At 42.8% G+C, this 11646-nt stretch overlaps 1 protein-coding gene across 1 annotated transcript; it reads left to right on the forward strand.

The window, feature by feature from the left end:
* Positions 1-1074: 1074 nt before the first annotated feature.
* On the forward strand, positions 1075-8337 carry ccdc120b (coiled-coil domain containing 120b). The gene is made up of 9 exons (XM_008293480.1): positions 1075-1148; positions 2496-2626; positions 3165-3266; positions 3362-3482; positions 3658-3717; positions 4129-4282; positions 5026-5127; positions 5460-6497; positions 8185-8337. Exons 1-9 carry the CDS (start codon positions 1100-1102, stop codon positions 8279-8281), a joined length of 1854 nt encoding a protein of 617 aa, XP_008291702.1. The 5' UTR covers positions 1075-1099; the 3' UTR covers positions 8282-8337.
* Positions 8338-11646: the final 3309 nt, after the last annotated feature.

Genomic DNA, 11646 nt, shown 5'->3' on the forward strand with positions numbered 1-11646 from the left:
ACCTCCATTATGTGGGGAAAACGGCACATGAGACATTGGGTACTTGCTGCAGCTCAGTGAAGACAGAATTTCCCATCTGAGGTTGTTGTTGTTTTTTTTTTTTTCTCTTAATAAATAGTGCTTTATTTAGTTTCAGGCAACAGTTTAATACTTTTCCTTCTCAATAGGTTAATAGATAATCCGATATGATAATCTGTTATCTCCATGAAAAGTGAATTTCATGTAAACTGTGATATTTCTGACAGCAGCCAAGAGGAAACTCCACTGAACATTTATTCCCCGCCTTTGTTATTTATTCCACCACTTTGCTTCTGGCTCTGTTCCTCTGGCTCCCTCTTCTTCTTCTTTTTTTTTTGTATTGGTAGCTATCGAGACATGAAACACACAGGGATTAGATTTCTCCCTCTCTGTATCTGCCCATACATTATTAATGTCACTTATCCTGCCTCATTTTTTCCCCCTCTCTTTGCAAATTAATTGGGAGCTAATTGCATCTAAGAGCTAATTTTAGAGTATTACTCACTTTGAAGATGCCCCATGTGCAAGTTAAGTTATGATCAGCCTTTTGTTGGACTTATTTTTTTTTTAAAACTGTCTAAAAGCAAATTTTTTTAGGCAGCTTTATATAGTTTCATATCTTGGTTTATAGTGTTTTCTGTGAAGTCATTGCTATCCTGATAATAGATTTTTGTTACTACTATATATAGTTTGTCACCTTAATGAATCTCTGATGATTTAGATATATTTAAAATAGCAGGAACGATATACTGAGCCACACTTCTTCTCTCACAGCAATGATGAACATATATTTTTAATTCAGGTTTTTAATCAGTTTTTAGACACCTGAGCAGAGGTGCAGTGGCTCCCCCCGATGGTACTTTGTGTGGTCTGATCCTCTCTATCTGCCGATAACTTTCTAGAAATGCAACTCACTCCAAATCTTAGGACAACATTTGGCTACAAGGTTAAAGAGAAGAAAACATTAAAGCCTGAATATGTTAATTTGATAAGTCTGAGCCTCAGCTGAGCTTCACTCTCTCTTCTCCAGGTGAGGACGTGGCTGGGAGCGTGAGCTGTAAAGTCCCCAGAATTGCATCACATGGAGGTCAAAGGACATCTGATCACATCCATGGGTTTGGGGGCTCCTGGTGAGTATCAACGACTTCTCAGGGTGTAAAGACGCTCGTGTCTGGACAAGCCTTTAATGGCCCATGACAAATCCATCAGCTTGTGTTTTCTCTGACGGTTTTTCTCAAGGGAACAGCCAGCTGAGAAAACAGCCACACGTGTGAAGGCCTTTTGTTCACATACAGTGACCACAGCTGCCGGATAATCTTATCAGAGCAGACACATATCAAAAATAAGATACGGCGACCAATGCAACAGTTGGGAGAACTGTATAAATATAACCAAAAGACTGGAGTTTTTATTATGAGAATTAGGAAAACATAATCAGTCCTTGCTGGGAATTTGCTTCGTAACAGTTGCTTGAGATTGTGGAAGTTGTAAAACGTCAGTAGAAAGATGAAGAATTAATTAAGTGGGTGACCTCAGTAGATCAGAGGCCTGTCACCTCTGGGAGGGCGGTGTACAAGCCCAGTGAAATGGGAAGAGTCTTGTCCAGTGTCAGTTAAGTCCCCAAAGATCATGAAATCTTGTGGTAGTAGAGTGGATGATGCCAGATGAGTGGATGGAGGAATAACAAACAACCAAGATGTGAACTCTCTCTGGATCTGTGGTGTGGATGCAGCCTCCACAGCTAACAGTTCAATAAGTTGGCGGCGGAAACATTCCTTCACGGTATTGTGACCGGGGTGACACTATTTGTTGTTAATAAAAGTGGCAAGCCCTCCGCCTCTTTCTTTTCTTCTCTCTGATTTATTCCTCTCTGCCCGAACCGCCTGAAAGCCGTCGGTGGTAATTACGGGCTCCGGAGTATTTTTCCTGTAGCCATGTCTCTGGCAAACACATAACACTTCTCTCACAGAAGTACCCTCAATTCCCGACTACAGCTGTTAGCTCGTCCATCTCATTGTTCAGCGATCTCACGTCGCCTGTGGTGATTAAAGGGAGATGCCTTGCTTTGTTTCTACTCTGCATCCTTTGTGTGTCCTCCTCCTGATTTCTGTTCTGCTCACCTACCTGCCTGGTTTAGGTGTGATTAACTGGTGCCTGTGAGTGTAGAGTAGTAGGAACAGTGGCATTGTTGAATGAAAGGATGGTGGGAAAAAAAACATCAGAAGTCTCATGACAAGCATCTTGAAAAAGTCTCCAACAATAATCCAAACAAAAGTCGTAACAAAGAAAGTTTTATAAAAAGTAGAAAGCTGTGAATAATTAACAGGTGATGCATGAGAAAAAGCACGACTGATTAATGACACTCAAGTTTCTTATGCTGAGTCCTGCACAGCTGAGTGACTTGTCCGTTAAATGTCCAGCTAATGTTGCTAATTCAATTCGTTGTGAAGATGCCTTACGTGTGTTGTGTTGCATAGATGTTCAAGGCTGCCAGGACAGCAAGCTGCAGGCTGAGAGGATCGCAGCTCTGCAGGAGAGGAAGCAGGCCCTGGAGGCGCTCCTCAACGCCAGAGTGGGAGAGCTCAAACAAGTCTGTTTGCAGGAAGCGGTGAGCGGCTCTCGCTTCGTCTTTACAACAGGCATTGTTCAGCGTGCAAACATTCTCACTCCATTCTCAGTTGATATTTTTTAATTCATTGTCTTCTTATTGCTTTAAAAGTTAAATAAATTTAAAGCTCTGAGCCCAGTTAAAGCAAGCAACTTGTTGAAAATGTGATATTATTCTCAGATAAAATGGGCTGCATATTAATCTTCGCTCGATTGCTCCTGAGAGCCTGTCAGCGCATGTTAATGAAGCTACAGCTGCCTCAGCTTTTCTTTAACAGCTGTTTAACACATCCGTTTATTTTCAGCTAGATGTGTTCTGACTCATTCTGTGTCTGCCTATTTTTGGATTCAGAAGTTGTCGAGTTAATGCGTTATTTTGTTTCTGCTTTAGAGGCCTGTTATGATACCAGTCGATCATTTTAAGGGATGATTTAACTGAGACTTCAAATAATCAATGAATCATTTAACCTAACACAGTGGACATCACAGGACGGCGAGAAGGATTTTAGTTACTGGAGGCTAATGAATGTCCTCTACAGGAGCTGACTGGGAAGTTGCCACGTGCTTTCCCCCTGGAGACGGGAGAGAAACCCCCACCGGTGCAGCGCAGAGCTGGCCTGGCGCCCAACACCAAGGCAGAGGTAAGTCAACACCTTGAATATCAATTGTGTTTACGCAGCAGCTGTATCACTGTGTGTGCTTGTGGTCTAACATGGCTGGCTGTCCCTGGCTGCAGGATGAGGCTGCCCAAAGAAAGCAGATGAAAGCCATCTTCACCGGTGCTCTGTACAGACACTCGGAGTCGGACCGAAATGTCCCAAATAGCAAGAGGACAGTCCATCGGGGCTGTCATACAGGTAGCAGCTACAAAGCACCTCATACCACACCGAGACACTGACATTGTCCAAAAAATGAACAAATCCTGTCTACGTGAATAAAAAACAAGCACAACTCATTTTACCCTTATATTTAGCAAACACACCAGATGTCGTGCTGCTTTGTTTATGACCTGAATAGTTTGTTGTCTTACAGAGGACACTGTCATGTCAGAGAGCACCAGCTCCATGTCAGATTCAACATCCCATGATAACGGTGAGTCAACAGCATATAAAATGTCTTTCAATAACCCTCTCTGCCTCTGGTGGACACTGTATATCCATGTTCACAGTGAGCTCCACAAAAGCAATAGTAGAAACTCAGGGCTCGAGCTTTAGGAGCTGCTGTCATCCTGTGTGGCCAAAGAAATTAAAAGATTAATTTTGGAATGAAAGTTGAAACAAACACCCTGTAAATAGCTGAATGCACTTACAAATGTTATTCTGTTCCCTTTCAAAATGCATCACTCAAAACATGACTGTTAGACTCATTGGTACCTCTGGTGTTAACACACCGTACATCAGTGCAATCACTTTATAGCTCTACATCCCACTTGCGCTCTTAATGAAGCCGTGACCGAGCAGGCTACATTAATGGCTAATTTGCCTATTTTTCTTCTCCCTAAAGAGTCTTCACCCAGTGTGGCTGCTGACCAGCGCTCTCTGTCTCAGCCGCGGCTCACCGTGGGCAGCCCCGACCATAGAATCAGCAGGAAGTTGTCTCCGGTTGAGATTTACTACGAGATGAGGACACGACGCAACTCTGTCACAAGCTCTGTTAGGTGCGTACCTTAAAGCAACCCTGATCTACAAGCTACCTAGTGTTTGTATAAACGTGTGATCATCAATAGCTCGAAAACGTTCATCATGTCTTCTTAGTGATAATATAATGTTCAGGTTCTCTATTCAGATATGTAGAGTGTGGTTCTTATTACCTGACAGTTTCGGCGACAACACTCGCCTTCTTCAGAGATGACAACTGACAGCGGGTGACGTGTCAGCCGGCAGATTTTGACAGCACAAAAAGAAACAGCACTACAAGGACAACTCAAATCAGCAATATCGAACCACTGTAAAACAAACATTCACATCATGGACTGGGACGGGGCAAGTATAATCGGGATTGAACAGGACAGACACAAATGATGGATCAGTGAGGCAATCGAAATCAGAAAGCGCGCTGAGAGGACCATGAACAGGGACGAAGGGGGCTTCATGCTCTCACACGTTTGGGACTCCCTGCTCCAGAAAAAGTAACCGTCGGGGGAGTGCGGCGCGCCTGGCGGGGCGGTCGGGTCTGTTGGGCTCGCCACGACACACCATTTCGGTGTGGGCGTGGCTTGCCCGGCGGATCTGGCGGCTCTGCTGGGCGTGCCGCAGGTGCCGGCTGTCAAAATCTGCTGGCTGACACGTCACCCGCTGTCAGTTGTCATCTCTGAAGAAGGCGAGCGTTGTAGAGAACCTGAACATTATGTAATCATCAATGTATGGGTTTCTAAATGTTAAATCTTGTTGTTTTTCTCAGCCCCACTCACTCTTTACCTAGAAGTGCTTCTAACGTTGAAGGCAGAAGTGTTCCAGCAACTCCTCTGTTGGCGCGAACTGCTCCGATCAGCGTTCACGTCAGGTAATCTGTGATCCCGGGCTGCATCTGTCGGATGCAGCGCATCCACCACTCCCCCCCACTGTGATAACTGTACGCTTTTAAATGGCTTAATGACTTAGTTGAATGCAGACACAGAGTTTGGGTTGTAACAATGATTAGTGTCAAATTCAGCTACCAGCGAGGGGTTTAAGTTCATCCATTGGACTGTAAGCATAAAAATTGTGTCTCTTCTTAAGTGATTTTCTGTGAAATGCAGTTATACGGTTTTGATTAGAACTGCTTTCATTCACTCTTTTTTTATGCTCTGAGTCCTCTCCTAATGTAAGCTGTTGTTGTGCTCATTTCTGTTGTAGGTCAGATGCATCCAGTGGGAATGGGTTGAAGCAGTGGTCTGGCAGCCTGGATGTGCCGTACATGATTCCTCTGGCTCAAGAGGGCTCCTCCTCTGACCGCCGAAGCTGCCCGTACAGCTCCCGAGCGAGGCGCAGCAACAGCTCAGAGGCCCTGCTGGATAGATCAAGCCTCCCGGACGATCCTGCCCCCAGGAACGGGATGCCCCAGAGAGGAGGGCCCTACAAGAGCTCAGAGACATTGACCGACGGCAAGCTGCGGCACATCCACCTGGGCAGCCCCGAGAGACACGTGGACGGCTCCGGGGAGCAGGTCAAAATGCGCCTGTCTATGGGTGGCAGGGGGGCCAGCGGAGGCTACAATGAGCTTTTGATGGACTATATCTGGGGGAAACAGCAGAGGATGCAAGTGCAGCACCACCTGTACCAGTCCACAGGCAGGATCTGGCAGGACGCGCCCTCTCCTCGCTCCTCCACCGCAGCGGTGCCTCCTCACGCCAACGGATTTTCGCATTCCCAGGTGCACCTGCCCAGTGCTGCACCTCCTTACAGCCCCATGGTCCTCAGAGGGTCTCAAGCTGAGCTACGCAGGGTCAAAGTTACCAGAACCAAATCTTGTGGGCCCTTTATTCCTTTGCAGCAACATCCCCAAGACGCCATCCTGCTATCAGCGTACGAGTCTCCTCTCCCCGCCTCTGGCACCACCACATCCTCCATCCCCAACCTGCACCCCTACCAGACCGAGCTGTCCGGCACCTCCTTCAGCCGCAGACCGCCACAGTTCTCCCTCCCGACCCCAGAAGACTCAACGAGAAGCCTGCATAAAGCCCTGGCGCTGGAGGGGCTGAGGGACTGGTACCTGAGGAACGCTCTTGGCTATCCTCCCGCGGCCGCAAAGGGCCACGAGGCGGGGATCTCTCGCCTGTCGCACCCCCACCCGCTGGTGCACCAGGCCCAGTCTGTTCAAGGTGAATCAGGCAACCTCCAAAGGCCTCAGATACCCCAGTCAGCCAGCTTCCACGGTCACCCTCTGCACGGAAGGTCAGTACTCGCACAGCTGTGTGTCTGTTCGGTGGGAATTATCATCATCATCATCATCATCAGTGTTGTGGACGAGAATGATACACATATATTACAATAACATCCAGTAGTAGCAAGCTTTAAGGAATGGACATTGTTTTTTCATTTGCTGTTGTGCATTGTTATTAATTACACTTCACTCAAGGCCAAGACCCGTCACAATAAGAGCTGGGATTTTTTCCTGTAGGCAACCCATTCATGGGACACAGCAGAGTCTGATAACTACGTATAGTATAGAATAGAATAGAATAGAATAGAATAGAATAGAATTGAATAGAATAGAATATCTTTATTGTCATTGTGATTTGCAACAAAATTAGTTAATCTTTAAGTGCGTAAAAAACCCCAAAGTGCATAGATAATTAGAAGGTACTCGGGTCCAGACAGTTTGTGAGAGTTCAGTTCTCTGTATATACAGTCGTCCTCAAAGGTATTCATACCCTTCCATCAAAGAAAAGGCAAAATTCACAATAGTCACTCAAATAACTGGAAACTGAAAAAAGTAATAATAAATAAAAATTTGCTAAATTATAATTCAGTGAAAGAAGACATTGCTTTTGAATTGTGGTTGAAAAGAATCATTTAAAAAAACAAACAAAACTGTCGCGGACAAATTAGAGCACTTTACTGATGAGCAGTGGCCAAAATCTAAATACCTGTCAACAGGTGCAGAAGTCTGATTCAGAGTTACAGAAAACACACCTCAAAGGTTGTTCAACAAAATGTTAGTTTTTTTGTTTTTAAAAAAATAATATTTCTGTTGAACCAAAATTCAAAAGCAATGTCATGATTTTTTATTTATTATTACTTTTGTCAATTTCAACTTATTTTCAGTTCTTTAATGGGAGGGTTTGAATACATTTGAAGACGACTGTATGTGTAGCTTAAAGAGGAAAAGAAATAAAGTCAGATCACAAGTGACAATAAACTTGTAGAAAACATGCTCAAGATCATCTGTTGCATCAAAACGCTCACGGCTAACAAAAAGACACAAACTAGACCACCGACTGATTTGACTAAATTACTATCATGTTAATTAAATAATTGTTGTAGTAAATTTAATTATACCAGAGGATTCATTTCCCAGGAGTCAGTTCATGGTTTTGATTAGATGTTACAGGACTTTTTGTGTTTGTTTTTAGGGGCTATGTATGGATACATATGACTGAACTCTGTGTTTGTAGTTTGGGCATTTGTTTAATTTTCTTTCTCACTGGACGCTGGCAGCAAAACTTCCAGCAGTGACTGGTGCCATTACTCTCATTCTGTCCCCCAACCACTCCATCTATCATCCTCTTTTACAACTGTGGTGGTTTTATTTTTGTTTTTTATTATTTATTTAGCTTCTTTTTGCTTGGTCAGCTTTATCGCCTGCTGCCGGCTGCTTCATGCCAACATTCAGGCTGTTTTCAGATCCGACTGAGACACGACACACAGGCTGCACACAGTCGCCCACATGGGACAAGAGGCTAATTTATAGTTTCGCTTTGACGATTCAACAAATATAGCATAAAGGTGCAGTAGCGGGCTATATCCTGCACTTTCAAGGATCCAAACTCTTGTTGTATTCTGACCATGATCCACAGTTGGTCTCAGAAAAAATGCATCTTCTCTGGCGCCGTATTGATTTGTTTTGCTTCCCCCACAGGTCGATGGAGTTCTCTCTCTATCAGGAGACTCCGGATCCACAGATGCAAGACATGACCCCAAAGGAGGCCAGTGCAGACCCAGGCACGCTGGTCTGAAGCAGCAGAACACACACACATAGACACACACACACACACACACACTGCATTATATGAGCAAAAACACTGTAGCCTCACACAGATTCGCACACACACACACACATACACAAGTTGATACAATGTGACCTCAACAGCAAAGCAAAACATGGCAACCTCAGCAGAAAGAGACTGGAGTAAATGACAAACTGTAGCCATACAGTTAAAAAAAAAAAAAAAAAGAGCCTTGGCAAGTTCCCCGTGTTATACCTGATTCCACCAGTATGAACTTCAAAACCCAGCGTTCCCATGCGGATGCGCGCTGGTGCCGACTTACAGAGCATCCCACACCGATGTGGTCGCGCTGCGGCCGTACTTCATATCTTAATATTTCCGGTCCGACACGAGCAGTAAGACCCTTCCTAATAACCCCCCCGAAAAGTCTCCCAAGATATACTTTTATACAGAATATATACAACTCTAAATTACTATTTTGTATCTTCTGGGATATAAAGAAACCGTTATATTAAAGAGGTAATTTATTGCTCATTAATCGTGTGATATACAAAGATGTTATATGAGCTCACTTCATTTGACAAAAGTACTACTACACGCCGGTGAATGTGTTTGTAAAGCTATATAAAAACGCAAAAAACATGCTTCAGTCCTCATCCGCAGTTGATTTTTTTTTACAGCCATTTGTATTTTTCACGTGCGATGAAGCGAAACGGGGCCACGAACTGTAGCGTACTGGTGTAGCGGACGGGAGTGCCTAAAAGTTTTAAATATCAAACCGAAACCTTGGTTACGAAACTTTAAAGTGCTAGAATTAAGCCTCTGTGAGCTTAGTCGAATCAAAAACTGAAAAAAAAAGCATTTTATGATGTCACTAAATTAGGGTATTTTGGAATGATGTCATATGTTGTGACTTTTTTTTTTTCTTTTTTTGAGGGGAGGAGGTGTTTTTTTTTTTTTTTTTTAAGATTCAGCTCAGTGGTGGCTGATTAATGTAGCTTTCTCTGTGCTGACCCGGACAGAATAATTAGATCAGATTTAGCAAAAAAACTAAACTTTGGAGTGTTGTGAGACCTACTGTATGGCAGTAGCACATGACTACGTGACGGCAAATTACTCATATCAAGTCAGTTTCTCCGCGGAGGATCTGAGTGTCATACAGAGCACTTTATGAACATCTTAAGCCTTAATTCCCTTTGAAATTGTCACCAAGACAGATGACAGGCAGTAGAAAGGTTTAGACAGGGTTTCTAATGGGGGCAAAAAATTAAGGAAAGTGAGTTTTTAAGAAGAAAAAAAAAAAAGAACTGCTGAAGATCTGAGTGTTAGTCTGTATATAGTGTGGATTGTACTGATGAGTTTCAAGCTAATGTTTTATTCCCGTACTAACAGTGTAATTTCTAAACTAACCACATAGTAAGTATTTAATCAAAAATAACCTCCCCCTCCCCACACACTCCTTCCACCCCCCAAGTGAGCACTATTTAATTGGTTGTAAAAAGTGAGGTTGATGATGTGAACAGAATAGGGCTGCTGCAGTGTTGAATGACGGCGCGAGCAGGTCTCACGCCAGTAAATCTGTTAATGAGAATTCATGCTAGCTGATAATTGTAATGACTTCAGCTCAGTTCATGTGCTTGCTTTGTGTGTCTTTACTTTTTTGTTTTTAGAGGGAGAATTAGCTTAACTTTTTTTTTTTTTTAACATTATGTCATCGGTCTCGGTAGCATTCAGTAAAATCAGAAGAATTAAATCCTCAAGGAAACAGAAAATCTCGGTGTAGCAGAACGTAACATGTTTTTTCACGATTTAATTTTTTTTTTGTCGTTTCTGATCTTCGGCCATGTTGGGAGTCATTTGAATGTAATTCTTTGTGTGTGTCACATGTGATGTTCTTTTCTACTGTAGCACACTGTGGAATGTTACACGGTTTCTTCTGCTGTCTGATGTGTTCACGTCCTCTCAGTTTTCAGCTTCATCAAGAGCTCCTTCCGGCTCGTTAAAAACCTGAAATCAAAGACCAAACTGCTGTGCACTGGGGGTCATAAAGGTATTTTTCATATAATGTACTCTGTAAGTTCAAAATAAAGGATATAAATTTAGCTCTAAAGCAAATGTATTCAAACTATATTATATTTATGAACCTATAACATTTTGTAGCTATCTACTGTAGCTCTTTCTCATCAGTGCGGGGAATCGGTAATGTGTGTTCAAACCATATCATTCAGCAGTGTGACGTGTTAATATTTGATCATTCTTCCTTTTTTTTTTTAAAAGAAAAACAAAAAAAGATATTTAAGTGCAGCTGTTTTCTCTTTACCTTATCTCTTTATAACCAGGCCTATGGAATTAGACTAAATAGGCCCGCTCTATTCTGTATGTATGAGATTGTGCATTCATTCTACTAAATAAAGTGTCATGTTGAAATCAAGGCAGAACGCGTCCGACGGGTTTGTTGATTCCGAGACGTACAGATGAGTGGAAGCAGGTAAGTTTTAATGAACGTGCTACATACTGTTTTTAACGCTCCGAACAGGTGTCTTCACTTATTCTGGATGTTTAAACCTCTGCTCAGGCTGATCTCGGGTTTGTTTGAGATGAATTGTGTCTCGCCTGGAAAGCTGACTTGTGCAGTCAGCAGCAGCAGGGGGCGGTGTTAAAGTCAGCAGTCCACACCAACAGCCTTTAGTCTGTACAGGAACTAACAGGAACACACTGATTTATTAAACATATATCAGTTTGCATGCTGTTTAGTTTTAATTATGACAAGGCAGCCTAATAACATGTTACGCTTTGATCTCTATTCATGTTTCAGCCGTCATTTTACGTGAATTCTCCTGTAAGTTAGCTTCAGATCAGTTTGCATGTAACTGAGCTGAGCTTGTCCCTCATAAACTACATTCAGAAGCATTACTGTTTACTGTTCTATTCGAGCTCACTCATTTTTTTTTATCCCAGTAATGTATCCTATTACTTTTCTACTTTTCCTGCATTTCTTATGTTTTTTCTTTCTTCTGAGCAATATTTGGCACAAGAATTTCCTACGGGTTAAATAAAGTTGTTCCTGTCTTATCATTGGAGGGTGGTCACTGCTTAAAGTACTGTCTGTGTACTGGTCACATTATTGTGCCTTAAAGCAAAACCTGACTTAAACTGAACAGCTCCAAAACGTTTGGTGCACAACATTTGGATAAACTGAACCATTTCCTAACTACAGCAACAGAAATTTCATTTTACATTTTTTCTCTATGTTTGAAAAGATCATTTTTATGCTGCCTTTAATGCATGTTTTTTGTTGTGACCTTTTGTGAATGGTGCTTTTTAAACCCACTGTTTCCACCCTGTTGAAAACTAGAGTAGAAGTTTTGCATTTA

The sequence above is a fragment of the Stegastes partitus genome, unplaced genomic scaffold, assembly GCF_000690725.1.
Source record: "Stegastes partitus isolate 25-593 unplaced genomic scaffold, Stegastes_partitus-1.0.2 Scaffold888, whole genome shotgun sequence".
Taxonomy (NCBI): Eukaryota; Metazoa; Chordata; class Actinopteri; family Pomacentridae; genus Stegastes; species Stegastes partitus.

What these genes read in the sequence shown, in the direction of transcription:
- ccdc120b (XM_008293480.1), top strand. Translation starts at nt 1,100, where the DNA reads ATGGAGGTCAAAGGACATCTGATCACATCCATGGGTTTGGGGGCTCCT. An exon ending in CATGGGTTTGGGGGCTCCTG is followed by an intron (nt 1,149 to 2,495) that starts GTGAGTATCAAC and finishes TGTGTTGCATAG; the next exon opens with ATGTTCAAGGCTGCCAGGAC. An exon ending in AAGTCTGTTTGCAGGAAGCG is followed by an intron (nt 2,627 to 3,164) that starts GTGAGCGGCTCT and finishes TGTCCTCTACAG; the next exon opens with GAGCTGACTGGGAAGTTGCC.